We start from the raw sequence: 21,993 nt of genomic DNA on the forward strand, positions 1-21,993 counted from the left end.
TGCTAAGGGAGGGGCTTTGTCGATCCAATTTTCTCTATAGATTGGCAGAGAAGGGGAACGTTGCATCACGCAAGTGGTGGCGAGGGCACTCCCGTCCTTTCTTTCTTTCCCTCCTTCTAGCCTCTCCGCGTCGCCCCCCCCCCTTTTCCCCAACGTGCAAAAGAGACAGGAGCCTCACATGATCCGCTACAGGCTGTGCCTTTGGATGACTACGAGGAAGGAGCGAGCAGGGAGGGGCCGCGGGGTGGAGACAGGCAAGCAAAGGGCTAGATCGTGCGCTCTGCAGCTGTGCCCGCTGCTACCGCCAGTTCTACCGGAGATACTCCCTTTCCCTATGGATCGCCCCTGCGCCGCCCTTTGGAGACCGCGAAGGGGTTAGCATGGAAGAGGTAAGGGGGCAGCGTGGCTTCTGGGGAAGGCTGCTGGCATCAGGGCGTGGCGCTTCTGCTGTGCTTATTTGAGAGGAGAGGGCTGTATTTGCCATAGGGAGGGTGCGTACGGGAAGAAGTGGAGGGGTGATGACTTTAGTGGGTGCGGTGTCTGGTCTGGATGGACGTGGAGGTGAGACTTTGATGGCAATAGCGGAGCTTCTTGGGTGGGGGCAGAGAACGTGTGCTGAAGCGCTGGTTGGCAGCAAAAGTGCCCGAGGCAGAACTGCAGCCTCAGTCATCAGGGGTGTGGGAAGCCGGCATGCGACTGTGTGGAGAGAAAGCGGGCAGAGGTAGCTTCGGTGGAGATGCCTGGGGATGGATGAGAACAAAGCTTTCCGGGAGGAGGGTAGGGGATGGCATTTGGTGAGTTGGGATTGTGAAACATCTGTGGATCACCAGCCTGCACTTCATGTGCAGGCTAGAGACCCCCTCGGATAAACACTGGGCAAAGGCGGTGGTTCTTTTGGATGCCAGAGGTGTTGCTTGGTGCTTTCAGCTAGGAAACCTGATGGAGGTGCTGAAGATCTAAGGTGGAGCTATTCTGAGGAGTAAAGTATTTCTGGATACAGAAAAGACAACAAAGAATATTGGGCGCCTTTAAAAATAAGCCACGTTTTAATTTTTGACATTTTAAACTTTAATTTTACTCTTTAAAGACTACCCATATTTTGGTAGAAGCTGTGATGGGCTAGAAATGATTCCATCAAACAGGTACAGGAAATGTGTAGATTATAAAGTTATAATTCAGGGCATGGCTGGGTGGTGCTGGACCTTTGTGTCACCTGCTGGGCAGCTGTATGTGAGACAGAACAAGAATCAAGGGACAAACTTAGTTTCAAAAGGCAATGAGAATTGATAAAATTGATAAAACAGGATTTTATGTGACAGTTGGGTAGTGCAAACTATGAGATGGTTTAATAGTTTTGGGCTTAACATGAACCCAGCCATGATGTTATAAACCATAGTCTTGTTCACACTGAGTCATTGTGACTTCTTCAATAAACCATCATCACAACAAACCAGTGTGCAAACCCAGCTCTGTAATAGATAACATTTTATCAAATGGAGTGCAATGGATATTTCTATTTGGATAATTAGGCACATGGTTAGTCAGAAAAGCCTACAAAGTGTTAAGGTGTAGGACAATAGGAGCATACAATAGATGAAGATTTACAATTTGGGCGTTTCTGCTGGGGAAAAGAGTTGAATTGTTTAAGATGTGGGGTTGAGATAATTTGGATTTGGAGGGATGGAGGCTGAACAGTGCTTTGATGAGTTGGATCAGCATGTGAGTTTAGGGAGCTTATGAATATTTACAGTATATAAATTGCCATGTGATTTTGGAAGTCAGAAGCCTTGAAAAACTGTTTCCAAAGCATACATCCCTAGAAATGAGATTCAAATCCTAGCATTTAAGAATGGAGTGGGGGGATTAATACTTTATTATTACATTATCTAATTGTGACATAAGACAAATGGAGTTCAGTTTGATTTTATGGATTAATTGCATGGTTTTGAGCAGTAAAAATAAAGCATTATAGAATCCTTATTTATTGTGCTTTGTACCCCCACAGATAAAATGGTTGGTATGTCAGACCATTTTATTTTTATTTATTTTTCACGTTTTTGTACCGCCCATCTCCCTCATGGATGGACTAAGATTTTTAACTCAAATTCAAATCTCCATTTATCTAAGAAGTTTACTATGCTGTCTACAGGCTACCTCAGAGGGTTTCTGTAAAACCAAGATGGGAATGAAAAGAAATGGGGACAGAATCATATATACAAGCTGGAGATCTTTGGAAAAAGATGTATATTTTGAAATTGCAATGCATTATGTTTTGCTTTATTTTAATATATGCAGTTTTGGTATTTTTTTTGTCTCTAATAAAAACACATATCTAATATAAAATATGCATCTTTTTAAAGCTTTGGTCACTTACTTGTAAAGCATTTATTTTAAAAGTTTGTTTTATTTTCAGAAAATTTTAAATTAAAATATAAAAATAAGAAAAATTGTTTTTCAGCAATTTTAAATAATTTTATTGGGATTTTTTTCCCCTTGGAATATTACCAAGAGTACCTCCAGTGAGATGTTTGGGTAACAGTAAATAAGTTTCCTTGAAAGATAATTCATTTAATTTCCTGCTGATTTTTTTCAGCAAAGTACAGCTTCAAGAAATGCTTGGTGTTTTCTATGCTAAGGATTTGATTTACACAGGGTGTCTGTGAGATCAGTGGGCCATCTGAACTGACTCTGAATCCTAGAATAAATCTGGATGTCTAGAATTTTCTATACGTTCAATGATTCCAAATGAATATAGGAAGTCCTTCACTTACAACAGTTTATTTAGTGACCATTCAAAGTTACAACAGCACTGAAAAAGTGACTTATGACTGCTTTTCACAGTTATGACCTTTCCAGTATTCCTCTAGTCAAGTGATCAAAATTCAGACGCTTGGCATCTGGTTCATATTTATGATGGTTGCAGTGTCCTGGGAACATGTGATCCCTTTTGTGACTTTCTAACAAGCAAAGACAATGGGGAGCCAGTTTCACTTAACAACTGGGTTACTAACTTATCAACTGCAGTGATTCACTTAACAACAGTGGCAGGAAAGGGGGTAAAATAGGGCAAAACTCACTTAACAAATGTCTCAATTGTGATCATCAGTCGAGGACTACCTGTAATGTATTCTAAAACTGAAGTAGTGCTTCAGTATAAGGGAAGCCAATTTTCTCAAATAATACTGTGAGGAGGTGATCACAATTCCTTCCTGCATTTCCACAATACATATGCACCAATAGTGGAAGCCTTAGTAAAAGTGTTCAGTTGACTTCTAAGCTATCAGACTGAGTTCCCCTTTTGCAGTAAGAGATGAGTGATTGGTTTGGTCTTGTCTTAATGGGGCTTATGAGCTCAGCCAATTGTGATTTATTCAATAAAACTACATTTAAGCAGGCCAGGGCTTATTGTGATATGTGAATGCAGCCATTGAGTTTATGTCTAAGATTAGATTTGGGCATCTCCCAATCTATGCGTCATTCTTTTAGTTGCAACATGTCACCAGTTCTGATCAGAAATCATGTACAATTTGTGCCTCAATTGATGCAGAGGCCTGGGAACCCTGTTTCTGTATTTTTCCATCTATCAGCCTTAATTTTGCATGCTTATTCCCTATACATTCTTCCTTTCCCAGTAATTTAATTATTAGAGATAACAGTTTATGGCAAGATGTCGAGTGCAGAATGGAAAGCATTTTGGTGTCTGTGTGAAACATCCATTAAACCAAAAACAAATTAGAATAGTCCTAAAAATTATACCCATTCATCTTTAAAGGCTTGCCTGAATACAAATGCCTTGCAGCAACAAGCTGATATTTATGACTAGCTTGTAATTAAACAATTGCACTTTGTGCATGCTCACTGGAAATTGGTTCTTGCTTCCAGTTTGGCAGAGATCAGTGTGTTCTGTCTCCCAGCTGCTAATGCATTATATGAGCCATAATGTATAATTATATATCTCCCAATGCATTTATATTTATGATTTTATTCTGGATTTTTAACCAATGACAAAGTCCAGTGATACTTATTTTCTTTTTAAATGAAGTATCTGATGCTAAAATATGCACATTCTTGCATGAAAACATTTGCAGTTTTGCATTTGTCAGAAAAAAAAATACTCTGGGCTCTTGTTGTTGGTTTATTCATAAAGCAACACAAATGTTTTTTTTCCTCTGGTCCTTGAGAAAGGAGAAAAATATGATTTATTTTTTTTATATGCTGCTCCCACAGTCTACAGGAATGAGGCTGGTATCATATGTGGGCTGTATTAGGAGTTATTTTTAGGGTTATTTGATGCTCTATGGACTAACAATAACCATGGTGGGAAAACCAGCAACCTCTTCCTGTTCTAAATGTGTGGTGGGGCAGAGTTCATTCTTTGAACTACTATTTTAGTTGTTTCATAGTTATTTTGCCTTATTTGTATGCTTACCAGGGCACTCTTCATGCAGTGGCTAATCAACATTTTTTAATCTCTCAAAGTCAATATTCCTATGATATTCCTATAGCTATAACTTAAAAGAATCTTTGCTTTCACACAGAATTTTCCAGTCACACAAATTATCTGAACTGTAGAGAACAAAATATATACTACAGTTACTTGGCTTCTTCCCTCATTTTATCTGCTAACATAAGGAAAAGCTTGTTGGGTAAAATTCTGCTTTTTGTTCATTAGTGGTATCTTATGGTGGAATTTAAATCTTATATGAGGCTGAAATCCTCATTTTCATCCTTTCCCTCTCACCACCTTTCAAGAAATTGGCTATGCATATAACATGTTAGATCTCTCAGGTACAATTGAAATAGCTTTGAGGCATAGAACCTAATGGCCCATAGAGCCCAATGGCTGGAGAGAAATGGTGGTCCATCATAGATTACTGACTTGACCCTGGTTGATTAACTACCTCCAAATGCTCCTCTTACCTGCACTCTATAACATGGGTCTCCAATCTTGGCAACTTCTGGGACTTGAAGTCCACAAGTCTTAAAGCTGTCAAGGTTGGAGACCCCTGCTCTATAATACCTACATTGTGTTAAAAAGGATCTAAGCAGTTTGTGGTACCGCATGTGGTGTAAACCACATCTTCTAGATGAAGATTTCATACATTAATTTCATACATTGTATGTCTTGCTTAACTCTAGATTATTAAACTTACTATGGTTGGTTGATTTTACACTGCAAGCTAGGCCAAAACTAAGCTTCCTACCTTATGGTTTATCAAGTGTTGTTAATTAAATTTTTTAAAAAGCAAAGAATTGTATGAGAAACTCTAATTACAGTTGTAGGCTGGATTGAAGTAAAAGGCAATTCTCAAATAACTTAATAGAAAATACTACCCATCTTTTTGCCAAATCACCTGGATGGACATGCCTGTGCAATTATTGGGGACTAAGTGTGATTTGAAGGAGAGTTTTCTTCTTAATGAGGAACTGAAAATACACCATTCAAAAATCTTTTGAATGTTTTTTCTAAAACAGACCAGCCAGAAAGAAGCACTGATTCCACTCATTAGTTTTTCCCCATTCTGGTGACTGCCAAATGTTGAATAATGGCTTATGTTTTTGGACATTGGCTGCAGGAGATGGTGACTGCAATTCAACAATTGGATCCAGCCCAGCTAGATTGGGAGAAGCTAGAAAAAAGGATAATAAAAGTGCCCATCAGAAGTTGGCCGGGCAAAAAAAAAAAAAGGAAAAAAAAGGAAACGGTGGGCTAATGAAGATTGGACAATGGAAATATTTTCTAGGAAGGAATGAGTGCCTTAAACTGTTATTTCATGAAAGAAGTAATGTTGATGCAGGGCTCAGAGAGCCATAGGCCAATGTATGTAAGTTTTGTAGTAATGAAGAGATGAGTTATTTAAAAGTTATTGGGAGGCTCTGGGCATATACCCTCCTTTGGTTTGCCCTAAAGCAAATTGTTATATTGCACTTTAAATTGATGTTCAAGTGAGACTACTTATTTGGGAGGACATACTACTGAGAATATAGTCTAATTTATTTCTAAGGAAAAGTGGCTACATTTTCAATGGACATGATTTAGTTGTATTCTGTGTGTGGGTGTGAGTGTTTATTTGCAGCTTTTATCAGGTGCAATGCCTGCAGAACTCTCATTTTCAAGAGCATGCTTGTTTCCAAATTCTCAGGGAGAAGATAAGAGTTCACTCCTTTTATTTAATCTTTAGTTTATTACACTGACTTAACAAATTTTTACTTTAAATCTTTTTCAAACCAAGGGTGAATTTAACCCAGGATTACAAGAATTTGGGAGTATCATGATAAAGAAGGTGGGAGGATTTGGCCCACATGTTCTTATACCATATCTTGCCAACAATTTTGATAGATATCATTCCTTCCTAGAAAATATTTCCATTGTCCAATCTTCGTTAGCCAACTCTGTGTGTGTGTGTATGTGTGTGTGTGTGTTGGGCAGCATGTACTCAGTCATATTCTGGTAATGTAATGCCTGAAACTTTTTAAAAGTAGAATAGTTGTACAAATAATTAAACCATTCAGGTATATAAAAAGCGAAGTTGTAATAGTTTGCTTTTTTCATGTAATTTATTCTGCGTATGCCAATCAAATGTAACAAGGGAAGGAGCTATTCAAGGTGCTGAAATACCCCATCAATGCTGGAAATCCTGTTCAGAATCCCCCACCTCAAAGTTCTCTTTTGAAAATATTTTTTCAACCAATTTCAGTCCCTTTCAGCTATGAGAACTAGAAACATCTATTTTTTTAAACAAACATAAATTCTGCTGAGATTTAGGGGATATTCCAATCGTCCCTCATATTAAATTCTCTGTTAAAAATGTGTGTACTCAATGTCCTAGTTCAATAGTGAAGAAAAAAGTACACTTTTGCAAATAATACGTTCCTATTCGTTAAATAACTTGTTATTGTTCCTGGAGTTTTCTTGAAAAAATCAGTCCTAATGATTAATTTGACTAATATTTTTTAATGTGTACACACACACACACACACACACAATAATTTTGGGGCGGAAGAATTTTGCTTTGCACAAGAAATATGCCGTATTGAGTTACATTTCTACTGACTTCCTGGAGAGCATCTGTTTAACTGTAGTTAATAAACAAAAAGACTGCAGCTTGATAATATTTCCTGGTAAAATGAGCAGCTGTAATTGAGCAAAGTTTTAATCGCTGAAACATCTGAGATACATACTGCTCCCACTACTCCACACTGGCATGAAATCCCAGTTGCACAAAGAATACACAGACTTAAGAGGGAAATATTTTGCTCTTTGCTCCCACAGAGATCTTGGTGGATTCAGACTTATCCTTCTAGGCATCCCTTCCAACTGTCCTTCCCAGCCTGGTGCAGACTGAGAACTGTGGAGGATCCCAGGCTGGGGAAAGGATGGAGTATGCCTGTTGAAAAATGTACACTTTAATTGCTGTATTTTAGTATATCTACTCTAAGCACCATAAAATCTGGCTCTGAATGTTGCATATGCCATCGGACTCTGAATGTTGACTTGGAGGCTAATTTGGGTTGGTGTCGGTTCCTGGTTTCTGTTTCCAACCCAAACTATCCTGTTATCCCATACAAATGTCCTGAATTACTTATTTATCATTGATTTTCAAATTCATTTGGTGTCCTTGAAGATACAGATGGTTGTGGTTTAAAAAATCTGTCTGCTTTCCAGCTTCTCTTGGCTTGAGATCACTTTTCTTCCCTTCCTTCCAGTTAAAATTTCAGGGTTTGTCTACCTCCTTTGTCTAATATTGCAATGGCTATACACTCTTAATACCCTTCTTGCTACTCATGTAATGTAATCTCTATCCCCATGCTTCTTTCTTCTGCCTTTCAATTCATCTTCACTGGATTATTATTTTGATAAGTCTGTACTGCAAGAATACTGTAGCACTGGCTATTAATGTTTCTATTTCCTTGTGTTCCTGATGCTTTCTTTTTACTCTTATTCCTGTCCTAAAGTACCCACAAGTTTTTCACTCCAAGAAATAAAGATGTGAAAAGAACATCTTGAAGAGCGGCCAGATATGCTCTCCAACAATCTTTTCTACTTCCCAAATACAGCTATTATATGAATTGCCTCTGTCTATAGACTGTGGTCACAAAGGAAATAGGCCTGGCAATGGTCACCAATATGGGGAGTCAGATTAGAAAGACTTGTTATTGAGGGGTGTCTACCATTTGTCCAGCAAAGGAATCCTTTGTGGAGTCTTTCCTCTCCCTTGCCTCCACCTCTGATTCCCAAGTTTCAAAATATCACACTAGGGCTGGATGCAAGTTCATTTCTTCTCTGAGATGGGGCAGACAAGTTTTGGGAGTGTGTTTGAAGAGGGCATCCTATTCAAATGCCTAGTCACAAAATGCAACCACAATGAGTGTACTGATCACAAAATATTAGTGGCCAGGGCACAGAATGGTCTCTGGTGGCACCTCCACTTAGTTATCTGCTGTTCCAGCTTGGTCTTTTTTCTTCATACATAGTACTAGTCTTCAATTACCTACCATATGTATTAGGAGCTGTAGGTGCTGAGAGGAATTCTTATAAAAAAACCCAAGAAAAACTACAGTATGTAAAAGCTAGTAATGTGTTTTGGCATATGCCATGTATTTATTTAAAATGACAGGACATTTGCTATTTGAAAACAATCAAGCCAAATGTATACCCTTAAGAAGATTAATACTGCTCTTTATCCTGGCACATCTGGGTTTTTTTTGCTGGCACATCTGTTCTCTCTCTCTTTATCTTAAATGACCTTGAATAGCTCTTTCCAATCAAGACACTGGAACTGATTTGGTAACTAGGACCCCTAGTCCTAAACTAGAGATGTTTTGGATTATAATTCCCAACATGCTTCAGGTGAGTTGTTGTACAACATTTATGAAGACCAGCAGATAAGAGGCTGATCTGAGTTATACTGCTCCCCTGTGGTAATCATTTCACGCTTCAGGTGTCTTATATAATAAACTTTCATTCCCACAGGACTGATACGTTGCACCTTCCTTCCTCTTCCTGGCATTCTGCACATGAAAGAACTTTAGAATTTTCAATGTTGGCTTGTGAATTCTGGGAAACCCACCAGAAAGCATTGGAGGAAGAAACCTATCCAAGATTCTCCACCTGGTACCCTTCAGATTTTCTGGCAAATTAACAACCAGTCTTCTTAGCCAAAGTCCATGGAGACTAGGAAATTTCTATTATAATACATCTGGAGATCACTTGGTTGAGGAAAGTAGACCTCTGGCATCTTTATCTTCCTACATATTCTGTTTTCCTGGGTTCTAGGTAGTCAGCAGAAAAATCCACTTCCCTCTGCTGGAAGGTGGCTAAAAAAATGGGCCTTCTGCCTGCTCAAAATACAGTACTATCTCCTTTGCATCATAAGCAGATAGTCTTGATTTCTTAACATGTGTTTTTTGTATTTTCACAAAATATGCAAGAGTTGGCTAGTAGCATCAGCGCAAAGACATTGCAATTTAATACCACAAATTAGCAGTGACACAGGTATTAAAATGTTCAAAATACAAGTCAATACATCCATGAAACTGGCTGATTAAAAAATTCCTCATTTTTTTTTTGGCATACCAACTTCTTGGCCAAAGACTTAGCAAAGTAAAAATGCTGATGAAAATTCAATTAAAGCTGGAATGAGTCTTATCTCGGAAAGATGTTGCAGAACTGGGAGGCTCCACTTAGAAAGGTCTCTCTTGAGCAATTGCTAAAAGTTATTTGGAGTTGGCAGAAGAGAAAGAAATTTCTGATAGAGATTTATAAGGGCACTTGTCAAATGTAATCAGAATAGGAGCTGCCCAAATTTAGGTCTCGTGCCATTGAGCCTTAGGTGTGATTTCCTGAGTGCCCTACTTTCAGATGAGAAAATTATAAGCAAATTTGAGAAGTTCCAGTTCTTTCCCCTCCCCATGTGCTTTCTATATAAATGGGAAGAGAATTGTCTATTACTGGTAGTAATGGGAGAGGTGGGTAAGCAGATGAAAATACTTACCTCTTTTCACCTATGTAACTAACTCTCATGCTAATACAATGTAAAAAAAGCTACTACCCTAATAATAAAAATAGCTCTGAGTAAATGCAGATAGACATTTCCTCACCACTCTGATCAACATTGTCTAAGACACATACTTAGAATTAATTAGTAGAGTTCCCTAATTTATATTAACAATTGTATGCAGTATGGACCGAACCAGAGAAAACATACAATAATCTTTAAGATAAGATGCCTGTCATGGTAGATCTGAAAGAAAAAGTAAGAGGAAGGGAAATATCAGATTTAGCTATTTCCTTTTCCTTTGTGATTTGAATAAAGCCAATAACATTGCTAAGATTAAACCTGCTGTGTCCCCTACTTACAGCAAGGCTTATAAATTAAAATGATTCTTATGCTATAGCTATAACTTTTCACAAAGTGATTTTTGGACACAGTAGATCTATCGGATAAAGACTCCACAACAAAATTATACAACTTCTTTTATGCCAATGGACACATTTAGAAGTTTGATGTCACAGATGCTCTCACAAAATGGCTACCATAGTAGCCATAATCAGTCACAAAACACCCAATCACCAGAAGGCAACCTTTCATCTTCTCTATCCCCTCTTCTAGTCCCCTAGATCAGGGGTCTCCAACCTTGACAACTTTAAGATTTGTGGACTTCAACGGTTCTGGGAGTTGAAGTCCACAAGTCTTAAAGTTGCCAAGGTTGGAGACCCCTGCCCTAGATATCTCTCTTCCGCTTTTTGTGTTGCTGTTTTTCCTGAGCAGGTGGGACTTGTTTCCAAGCAAAACAGCAGGCTAAAATTACCCACCATTTTGTTTACTAAGAATGCCTGTGCAGGTGCAGAAAGCATAAAAATGGCTTTGAAGCAAATATTCAAAAAATTTTGTTAGGTAAAGAAAAAGAAAAAGAATAGAAGCATTCCTGAAGTCCAGGGAAAGAAGATAGTGTTAAGAAGAGACTCGGGCTGGCTCCTTTCTAGCTCTGGGATTTAAAAGAGAAGGGAGGAAAGGTACAGCCAGACTGCAAGATTCTGTTGTTAGTCGTCTTTCTATGGAGTCAGCTTCCTGATCTGGGCTATCTTGTGAGGCTGACAGTAGGATTATATGAGGCCCAGAGGTATATTTGTTGCTGATGATATTGATTTACAGGTAGCCAATTTCCTGATTATTCATGTATTTTAATTAAAATACTATTTTAAAACCATAAAGTCGATAAACTAGAAAAGATTGTGCCCAAAGGTATATTGGTTTCACAGACATCTGATTTCCTCGTCCTGCCTGATGACTGTTGCGGCCTGTAGCATCCTTGAGGCAAAGTATTCCTTTTCATGCAAGGTAGTCATCCTCATCATAATGATATAGATAAATCCATATAATATCTTTCTTTTTTTAAAAAAAAAGAGCTGTGGACCTGGAATTTGATTTGATTCTATAATCTTTTATTGTTAAGCTAATTCACGTTGTCTCATATCCTGTTTTCTTCCCTCATTGAAGTTGCAGATTATCCTGATTCTGATGGTATAATCTTTATTAATATTGGATAGTCCCCTTTCTGACTCTAATGTTCCATTAAAATTAATAACAAACTTTTTAACTAAGATCCATTACTAACGGTATGCCCACATCTTCTGCATCGAAATCTGCTGCAAACTCTTGCTTGGTGATGTGGCGATGATGATGCCTATACATTTCCTTTATACAACATTCAATTCTTCTATCTGTGCTTGTGCTAATACTCTTGAAACGTCATTACTTTAATAATAATTGTCATAATTAGCATCCCATACTCTCTTTTTTCTCATTCTTTGCACAGGTTGCATAAAAAATAGTAAACAGAGGGCATTAACCACTGATAATTTTAGTTAGGACAAAAAGGCTCTCCAAAATATAGGTCACAGTACAGTATTTGTGAGCTTTAATCAGTGCCTGCCTTCTGTCTGCAGTTGAAAAGACCACACTGCATGCCCCACCCCAACTGCTGTCAAGCTAAGTCCTCCTTTCTCTTGTTTAGCAAAGATTGCTACAGATCTGACCCTCAGCTCTCACTAATCCTTTCAAAATTATTCTTATCAAGGCTGGATTTAGCTGTGAGTTCCAGATTGCGTCAGATTCTCCCAGCATAGGTGCATTTCCTATAAATGCATATGTGCATTTCCAAAACATTAGGTGTGTGCTGATTCTTCTGGAACATCATTTTATTTCTTAGTTGTCTCTTCTCTGTTCTCGGCTCAGATGCATGTAAAACACAGGGATAGTGTAGCCTTGGGCTTCGGATCATGTTTTTGGACATTTAGCAGACTCTAAGTTCTCTAATTAAGGGCCCAGGAATGTCAGATTATCTTCCTCCTGTTATAGTTTGAAAAACATATGATTACAGTATGGCTGGCAAACGAACATACAATTCTTTAGGCAGATATTGACTTTTTAGCTGTTATTATTGTTGAGTTGTGCTATCAATGGTCGCGTGACATCTGCCTGGGGAGTATGTTTTAAATTGTCTTTTTAAACAACTAGATATGTTTTCACTATTTATAACTAGAAGCTTTTCTTAAGAGCTGCCGCTTTTAGCTGAAAGGCAGGGTATAAATTCAATAAATAATCAGTGCTCATGAATGACCATCTTTGCTTCCCTTGTTGAAACTGGTGGGGGAGCTACCCTGTCGGGTAAATGGAGCTGCTGATCCACTCTCATTTTCTGATGATGTATTTAGAGCTCAGTCAAGAAGGATCAGACATGATTTGTAGGAAGATTTAAATATCAGAGGTTGCGGTGATGTTTCCCAGCCTGATTACCTTTCCCTCCACATCTGAGAAAAGGGAGATACTAATACCATCTGTCCCAATGTTTTTGACCTGATAAAAAGAGTAATGGCTTTCCTTACACTCCTCCGTTTGACACTGTTTCTGCCAGTACTGTGAGTGTCTACTACCTGCGAAGGCATATTTGCAAGATATTTGTGATATCTTTGTATTTCTAGCAGGCAGGAAAAAATTATGGATAGGCCCAAGCCCGTCCAGGAAAATGGTAGGGTAGGATGGTTGCTCTATCCTGAAAATTTGCCCTAATATTTCCTCTCCTTTCCCAATTACTATTTATTCAATTGTTTGGGAAGTGAGTGTATGTTCATTCCAAACTAGTCACAATTTAAAAGACATTCTTCAGATTACTATATTAGATTTCATTGTGGACTTTACCTGGCCTTGATGATGATGATGTGTTGTATTGAAATTAGATGAAGAAAGAATCTACGGTAACCCTGCATCTTTCAACTGCCCTGTTGTAAGTTTAGTTTTGTTTTGCTTAAAGAAAGTAAATAAAAATGCTAAGTACAGTATGAATGTTTACATCTATGTGTGTGTGTGTGTGTGTGTTTTGTAAATCATACATACTTGTAAGTTATAGATCTCCAGTCTCTTAAACAGTTAGGCATCAATGAAGACTGAAAAAGAGTAAAAGCGTTATGACGTTATCATGTAAATGCTGCAAGTTATGTCCTTACATCAGATATTGTGAACTCATTATAGACATCATATCTCCTTATAGATGCCTCTGTTCAGGATAATTTTTTCCCAGGCCTCAATTTTTCTAGCCCTCTTACAACGATCACAATCATTTTAGAAAAAGATATGAAGACGAGAATTTAAGGTCGAGTGTATCCTTTGACTTAATTCTAAGATTCAGTGTATTCTTTAGTTTCTTTGCTCATAATGAACATATCTAGGACCTAGGCTAGATCTGGAGAAATTGTCTCCTGTCTGAAAAAACATTCTATGAAAATTAAATGATTTTTATTTAAAGAGAAAGATACCGAAAAACTGTTTGGATTTTTCTGGCACTGTTACTTGGAATCTGATCTTTTCTACATCGATTTTAAAAATGAAAATATCTTCAACCATTTCCCTCACTATCCTGCTTTCTGTAATTATGGAATTCACTGGCCTCTGATATGATAGCCATCAATGTAGACGTTTAAGAGGTGGGTGGGGGGAGGACATAGCTTCCATTTTTAAATGTTTAATAAAACATTTAGATTGAAAACAAAATTTTATTACTAGTTAAAGCCTTATTTAAAAGGAAATCTAAACTGAATACAAAACCTTTAGTTGAGAGCAAAACATGTAATTAAAATGCAAAAAAAGAGCAACTAATTTGAAATAAAATACTTGTTTTCATTTTTTAAAAAGTTTTCCCTAATAGGTAAAAAAACTATACAGTTCATTGTTACAGCTACCGTGGTCACTTTCAGAAAAGTTTTGAGAAACACAGTTGAAACTTTTGCTGTGCAATCCAATTGATTGTTTACTCGATCTTACAAGTAACAAATAAACGAGCTGATTTTGTCATGTTCTGTTTATGGAGGTAGTTTTGCCTGATCTGTAGAGACTGAGAACATTATAAGACAGACTTTTGAACTAACTACAAGAATTCTTGAATTTATTTAGGAATTTTGAACAGTATATATTATTTATGTCCAGTCTTCAGCACTGTTCTCCATACATATATTACTGAAATCTCCAGATACTTCTCTGAAAGGAAAGATGATACATCTTATATAATATTCCTGATTTCCTGAACCTGCTTCTATGAAGGAGTAATACTGAAGAATTTAAATGTCAGTTTACCAGTCTTGTATTTTTCAGTGATATAACAGGGAACTTCAAAGGGAATTTAGGTATTATAGTAACAATTTAGTCTGTTAAGGTTGAATTTTATTTCTTAATACATAAATAATTTTTAAAACTGCTTTGTTTGGATGTCATCAGAGTAATCTACTGACACTAGTTTTTATCAAAATAACATTTTAAAAAGCCTCTCTGAATTTCTTGGACCAAGACATTTTTAAAGATTATCATCCACCTTATTTTTCACATATAATTCAAGGCATATTCATGACAATATTCCTTTCTCCTACTTTCCCCACACAAGGAACTTGTGAGATAAATTGGGCTGCAAGAGAGTGATTGGCCCAAAGTCAACCAGCCAGTTTTATATGCCTAAGGCAGAATTAGAACCCACAGTCTTCTGGTTTCTAAGCCAGCAACTTAACCGGTATATCAAACTGGGTCTCAGTTTTGGGAATATATAATACTTTGTGAATGTTCTTCAAAGATAGGGAAGTGTGGGGTGGTAACTAGAGTCTCATGATATAGTCTTTGGATGATTAAACTGTAGAGCATTTTCTTTTACAAAATTCTTCAGTTCTATGTTTCACACAGCCACTTTTCAACAGTTTTTAAATTGGGAATGTATGAAATTGATCTCTTTACAATAACCCCCTTTTTTGCCTGATGGTTTATCTGTGAAAAATTGTTTTTCTGTCTTGAATATTCTTTCCCTTGGGGAGTATAGCAATAAATTAATTCTATTTGCAAATGTTGCAGTAGACTGTTACTGCTTTGCAAAGGATATATTATATGTTCACACGTGGAGGCTGGCCATTAATTTTTTTTGTTTTAACTATTTTTATTAGTTTATAATATAGCATACAAAGAAAATACAAAAGTAAATAGTAGGGAAGTTAGGAAAGGAAAAAGTGGTGGAAGGCAAAGGGAAAAATGGCATTCTCCTTGGTGCAGTAGAATAAGGCATTAACATCAAACCTCAACTTTTTACTTTTACATAATAGTATAAGCTATTCATTTCTAGGACAACAAATCTATTTAATTGGTAAAACCCAAAAATCAAAGTATCATTTTTTCCCACCTCAAGCACAAAGTTCAGAAGCGGTTTCCAAGTAGAAATAAGCTGGCCATTAATTTTTAAATGTGACACAACTATCTTTTACTTTTATTTTTTAAATTTGCTTTACCAGATATAAAAAAGGGGATATCAAAAAAGATTTGATTGCCAAGTTTTTTCTTTCTCCTTCTTAAGCCCCTGGTTATCTTTAAAACTTGACATCCTTGTGCAATTGCTTTGCTTTATGACCCAGGCTGTTGACAGTTTGATTTCCATACTGCCCCTGCCAGAATTGTACATACGTTGTGCACTGACAATACAGATTGGAATTTGAGAAAATAAAATGATGTCTAATGTTAAACTGCAACTGAAGTCAATGCAATCTAAGCATCCAGAAAGACAGGCACTCTCCCCATATTTATATAACTTGGTTAGGGCTCCATCAAATTGGAGCTTTGCTTTCCTAAGCTCAGTTGGCTAAAACACAGGGATCAGACATCTGTTCCCTCTGCAAAAGTATAATAAATGCATTGGAAATTAAACCTGTCACGTTGCTATCAAAAACACACTACTTGCTAATCCTGTTTACTGTAAAGGGACCATGCTGTCTTAGAATTTTTGGAATGCATGAAGTATCACTTGAAAAAAAAAGTGCCAATTATATTCTTAAAATTGCATTAGCTTGATCAACCAAAGATTTAAGAAAGTGCTGCCTGAAATCCCTCCCTCTCTTTCTTCTCTGCAAGAGGATACAGATAGTTCCCAACAGCCATTTGTTTAATGACTGTTCGATGTTACAGTGGCAATGAAAAAAAGTGACTTAGAATCAGTTCCTGCACTTACAGCCGTCACAGCATCCCTAGGGTCATGTGATCAAAATTTGGGTGCTTGGCAATCAACATGTATTTACAATAGCTGCAATCATGTGATTGCCATTTGCAATCTTCCCAGTCAGCTTCTGATAAGCAAAGTCAATGGGGGAAGTCAGATTTGCTTGAAGATTGAAGATTCACCTAACAACTGCTATGATTCACTAAACAACAATAGCAAAATTGGGCACGACTAATTTAACAACCACCTTGTTTAGCAATAGAAATCCTGGTCCAATAGAGTTGTGGTCGTAAGTAGAGGACAACCTGTGTTTGCTTTCCATGTGGGGTGTCCTGTACCAGAAAGCCACTAGAGGGCGTAAGTTCCCTTCCAAATGAAAGCTCCTACAATCAAGTAATTCGAAATTAGACACCAATTTGCCATTGTGGAATCTAAATTAAGTGACAGGTATGCATTGATGAAGCAAACTAGTCTAGAAATACATGTGATAGTGAAATGGTCAGCTATGAAATTGAGTTCCATAATATTTATCTTAGTCGAGACTTAATTTTCAGTCCATGGACTTCTTGTGAGACTCCTCTAGCACATGGGGACTGCAGAGAATTGGCACAGCAAAATGTTTCTGCACGCTTCAGAATAAGGGCATGCGTAAGAGCACCAGCGTGCCTACCGTTCCTGTCCTAGTGTTCCCTTTGGTTGTATTCAATTTGTGTGGTTATTTCATGCATATACTAATATATATTGTTGTGTTTGACAAAATAAATAAATAAAAATAAATAAATATCTTTTTCTTATAGCTGAACAATGGTAACCTGACTCTAAATGCTAAAACAGAGAAAAGGAATCTAGTAAAGCACGTTTTGGAAGGTCTGATTCTAAACACGATTCTAAACTTTAAAAAAATTGTGCTTCTGGTAATAGCTATTTTTTCTCAAGAAAGGCAGCAAATGCTGTTTGTGCCACTTAGCATTTTCATAGCTATTTAGATTGGCTATAAACTCTCCATATACAGGGTGTTCTCAAAGTGCAGTTTTAAGGCTTTTGGGACACTGAGAAACAGCAAATCTGTGGCTCATGGGTCTGTATTGTTAAAAGACCTGGTATGGTAGATCTGTATTATTCTAATCTTGCTGGCAGGATGCACTGAGATTAAGACATCTGGGTTCTTTTTTAAAAGATTGTAAATTTAAGAAAAAAAATGCAGAGAATGGTGTTTGCATAAACATTCTTGGCTGCTGCAAGGAAATTAGTGGGCAGCTGTCTTCAATTCATGCCCCCCCCCAAGTTCCCAGGTTACCACCTCAGACCTCATATTTAGGATTAAGGAAAAGGTAGCCCTTGCAGGCACAACATCTGCCTTTCTCATTCAGAAGCACAAATAAAAGGTTATGCTACTCCCAGTTATGAATATGTTTCTTACTCTGTGAATGCTTTTTCCCCACTGATTTCTAACACTGAAACAGAAATATAGAGAACTCCTATGTCAGTGAATATAAATAAATGAGGTATTTAACAATATCTTTATGAGCACTGATGCTCAGAATTCTAGCTACCTTGTTTCATCCTCTGTATTTTGTTTTATCTCAAACAGCCAATTTTGAGTTCCACAGGCAATTAAAAAAATATCAAGATTGATAATATTTTGATGCTAAGGGATCCATAAGATCCTTGAAGGAATTCACACACTTCCTCTGTCAAATTTCCAATACAATTCATTCATCAAGACAAACTGTCTACATTCCATAGCCAATCTTGAAATGAGATTAAGATGGGTATATTAATTTATTTACAAAATTTATTGGCCGCCCATCTTACTACAGGATAACTCTGGGTGATTTACAACATAAAATATATATCCATATCTGTTTATTTGTGTGTCTCTGTGTACTTACATACACACACACATACATACACACACAAACGTAAATCAATAGAAACCAACTGCTATGATCCAGTTAAAGAAGGGGAGGGCAGGGGTAGGATGGGAGTTTAGAAGATTCATAGAAGATATTTAGAAGATAATTCATATTATTTTGAAGAACCAGGAGTTAAGATACTGAGACTTGTCAGAATGATCAGACAGCTCAACATGATGAGATTCAAAAGAGATTTTAAAAAGTATTTACTGTTTTCTCTTCTAGGCTTTATAGAACAGATCACTGTTCAATCCTTTTGCCCTCTATAACTTCAGATTTTGGGTCACATGCCATGTTCTCGTAACAATTGGGCAAGATGGCACCAAAACTGAAAATGTGACAACCATGGAATAAAACTCTGAAAGGAATTAATCACTTCTATCTCCAGAACATCTTTTAAATTGCTTACATCAGATTTAATACAAAGAAATTTTCATATCAAACCAATGTTCCCTAACACTGTTCTCCAGATGCTTTGTGTTATACATCATCCCCACACCTGGAGGGCAGCTGGGGAATGTGGGCTAGCTGGCCAAAAGTATGCTTCTATGGAAGCTTGAGATATTCTGAAGATTGTTTGAAATGGAATATAAAGTATTCTCTACATCTGCCTTCATTTGAAGATTGGTGTTTTCACTGGGAAAAACACCTAAGCCAGATATCCTCCCTGCCTTTCTGTTCTTGTGTTTGCTGTCACATGTCATTCCCTCTATTTGTACAACCCCCCCCCCATTTTTTTTCCTGGGGCTGCAACTCTACACTCTGTTCTGTGATCTCATCCTTCTGATGGAACTCATTCAGTCTATAGAGCACATGCTGGCTCATCCCTCTGCTTGTACCAGGCTGCATCTGTCCTGCCTGAAAGTGCCATTATCCCTGTGCCTGGCTGTGACAGCTTGCTACCATTCTCCTTTCACATACACACATAAACCCCACCCCCAATGCTACCCCCCTCCCCCCCCAGCTGCTCCTGGTCTGTTCCTCTGCAGTCTGCCTTGGAGTGGGGCTGCATTCACAGGCTTGCTTTAAAACTCAGTTTGAGAAAACTGTTAACACACGTGGGGTTCAGCTTTTGTATTGAGAAGATTCTCAAGTATTTATGATACAGCAGTATTATCTGTATTATAGGTTTCACATGCAGGTGTGGCTTTTAAAAAAAACACACCACACTCAAAGACTTAAAAGACACGTACATCATGTAACTGTGTGAAATTCTCCATTTATTTTCCCTTGACAGGTATCTTTACAATTAGTACCGCCCACCAGAGACGGTATCACTGGGTAGCATTCCTCGACAATCCTGTCTCAAAATTCCTCGGAAATCTGAAAGTTTATAATTCCGCCTAGTTTACTCAATAGCTTTTCCAGCCTGGGCCGTGATAGGTCCAATTCCCATAGGGAGCAAAGGCGCTCTAGTGGATGGGGGTTATAGTAGTATAAACATATCGGAAGGCCCCGGACAGTTAACCTGGACTGTGAAGAGTGTCACTGCCTAGGCGCTGCTAACTTGCTTCCCCCCCACCCCCCCCGCGATGATTTCCCAGCTCAGGATCGCCCTTCCTTTCTTTTTTCTCCCTGCCCTCCTCCGGTTTTCTTGTCTCATGCTGGCGCCCGGGCCATTCTCTGCTGCCGGATCTGGGGCAGCCCGCTTGCTGTTATGCGCTCCAACGGCTCCTCCTCTCGCTCTCTGTGAGCGGCTTAGTGGGCGGCCAGGCCTTCTCTTCCCTCCTCTCTTCGCCTTCCCCTCGACACCGCCGCCCGCCTTGGAAGAGGCGGAGCTGTCGGTACAGCCTGGCCCAACCGAGCGGAGCTCTGCCGAGCCTGGCTGTGGCTTCTATTGCCCCAACGGCCGTCCCGCGTTCCGTCCCGCCAGCTCTCGCTTCCTTCTCGGCCAACTTGGCCGGTTGTCCGCCCCGTCGGGGCCAGTGCCGCGCCCGATGAATGGAGTCGCCTTTTGTCTGGTTGGGATCCCGCCACCAAAGAGCCCCGAGGACAGCCGGAGCCGGGATGGGGAAAGCGGCCCGCGGGTGCGTTGGTTTCGGAGCGCAAGGGTGTGGGGGGGGGGAGTGGATGGGCTTGGGGGAGGCGAATAGTTAAATTAAACTGCTGTGCGTGGAAAAAGAGGCTATCCAGGCCAGAAGGAAACCGGGAGACTGATTAAGGACGGGCGAACGGGCCGGGGAGGGGAGGGGAGGGGGGCAAAGAAAGTTAGGCGGCATGAACTGGGAATTTCCCTTGGAGTAGAGGGGATGCTGGCCGAATGGCGGGAGAGTACATTCATTGGTTGCAGGGAATTCCTCTGTGCAGGCTGTGCCAGGACAGCTACGCACTCCTAGTGCTGATGAGAGGGATGGTGCCCAAGGACCTAAGAATAAGAAGGGGGAGGACTGCCTGTTAAGGTTTAAGAATGGCAGATGGGAAGTTGAGTGAAGATGCTATTGGGCAACCTGGAAGGTCGAATGGGATGAGAGGGTTGACCGAGGACGGAAACTTGAATCAATTGCTCAAGGCAGATAATGTGTTTTTGAGATGGCACAAGCTGGTGATGCAACTGGGAAGGTAGAGAGCTTGCTTGTAATGGTGGAATTACAGAGAGGTCCTAGGATTCTTTGAATCTGGAATGGACACTGTTGAGATTATGGGGACAAATTGTGGAGGCTAACTTTTAGAAGTGAGGGAATATTGCAGCAGAATGCAATAAATGCTATTTTTATAATATTTTTATATGATGTTACTTTTATAATCTAAGAATATAAGAATTTCACTTGAGCAAAGTGAACAAACTTGACCAAGTGAGCAAACTTCACTAGGGTCATTTCCTCACTAGCATTTAAGAGCACCTTCATAGTCTTCTTCACCCACCACTCACTGAAGTGAAGTATCTGATGTGAAGTAACATTTGTCCACATCTCCTCTTTCTTGGCATAAGGGTAGTTGAACTCTTGAAAGTCCTGTAAATTGCTACTACAGAAGTGACTTGAGCTTGAGTAATCTTATGAATATTGTCCTACTGATGGACTGAAGTTGATTCAACAGTCATATCGAGATGGTCCAAGTATATAATTTTACCTGCCTTATTTGGAGTGAAACGTTGCACTGTAAATCTGTGTGATGTAAACATTATGTTAGGAGTGAACAGTAAGCTGAAGTACTTTATGTGTTTCTTGGCATCCATATTTTTTTTTTGGTAGTACTAGTTATGGAAGATTTCTGACCTTGATGCTATGTTCTTGTTTTGGAGACAATTCTGGTATCACCATAACTTGAAATTCTGTTTTTGGCATTAAACAGGAGCTGTTTGAAGATGTAAAATATTCACCTCATGTTGGCCACAGATTCTAAGGAGAAAATACAACATAGCATTTGATTTAGAGCAATCTTGTAGCTCCACAGTTTCCATAATTCCCAGCTATGTTTCATTGCTATATGAAGTGGAAGAATGCTTGTTTCAATCTTGTTCTCATCTTTTCCCATTCATTTAGCCTTTATAGATGCTGGAGATTTTGCTGCCATCTTGGTATAGGGTATAGGATGGCTGATCCAAGGAAATATTCTTCTA

General features: G+C 38.6%; 1 protein-coding gene across 2 annotated transcripts in view; it reads left to right on the forward strand.

Annotated features, from left to right (window-relative positions):
• The first annotated feature begins 253 nt into the window (after nt 1-253).
• ARHGAP23 (Rho GTPase activating protein 23) overlaps nt 254-21,993 on the forward strand; it is a 223,291-nt gene continuing 201,551 nt past the window's right edge. The window contains exon 1 of one of the 2 annotated variants that reach the window (XM_058179571.1): nt 254-389. In XM_058179571.1, coding sequence (XP_058035554.1) covers nt 381-389 — 9 coding nt within the window. In that variant the 5' untranslated portion in view covers nt 254-380. Of the gene's footprint in view, nt 390-20,197; nt 20,462-21,993 lie in introns of those variants that run through there. The other variant, XM_058179570.1, reaches the window with a different exon arrangement.

The sequence above is a fragment of the Ahaetulla prasina genome, chromosome 4 (genome assembly GCF_028640845.1).
Source record: "Ahaetulla prasina isolate Xishuangbanna chromosome 4, ASM2864084v1, whole genome shotgun sequence".
Taxonomy (NCBI): domain Eukaryota; kingdom Metazoa; phylum Chordata; class Lepidosauria; order Squamata; family Colubridae; genus Ahaetulla; species Ahaetulla prasina.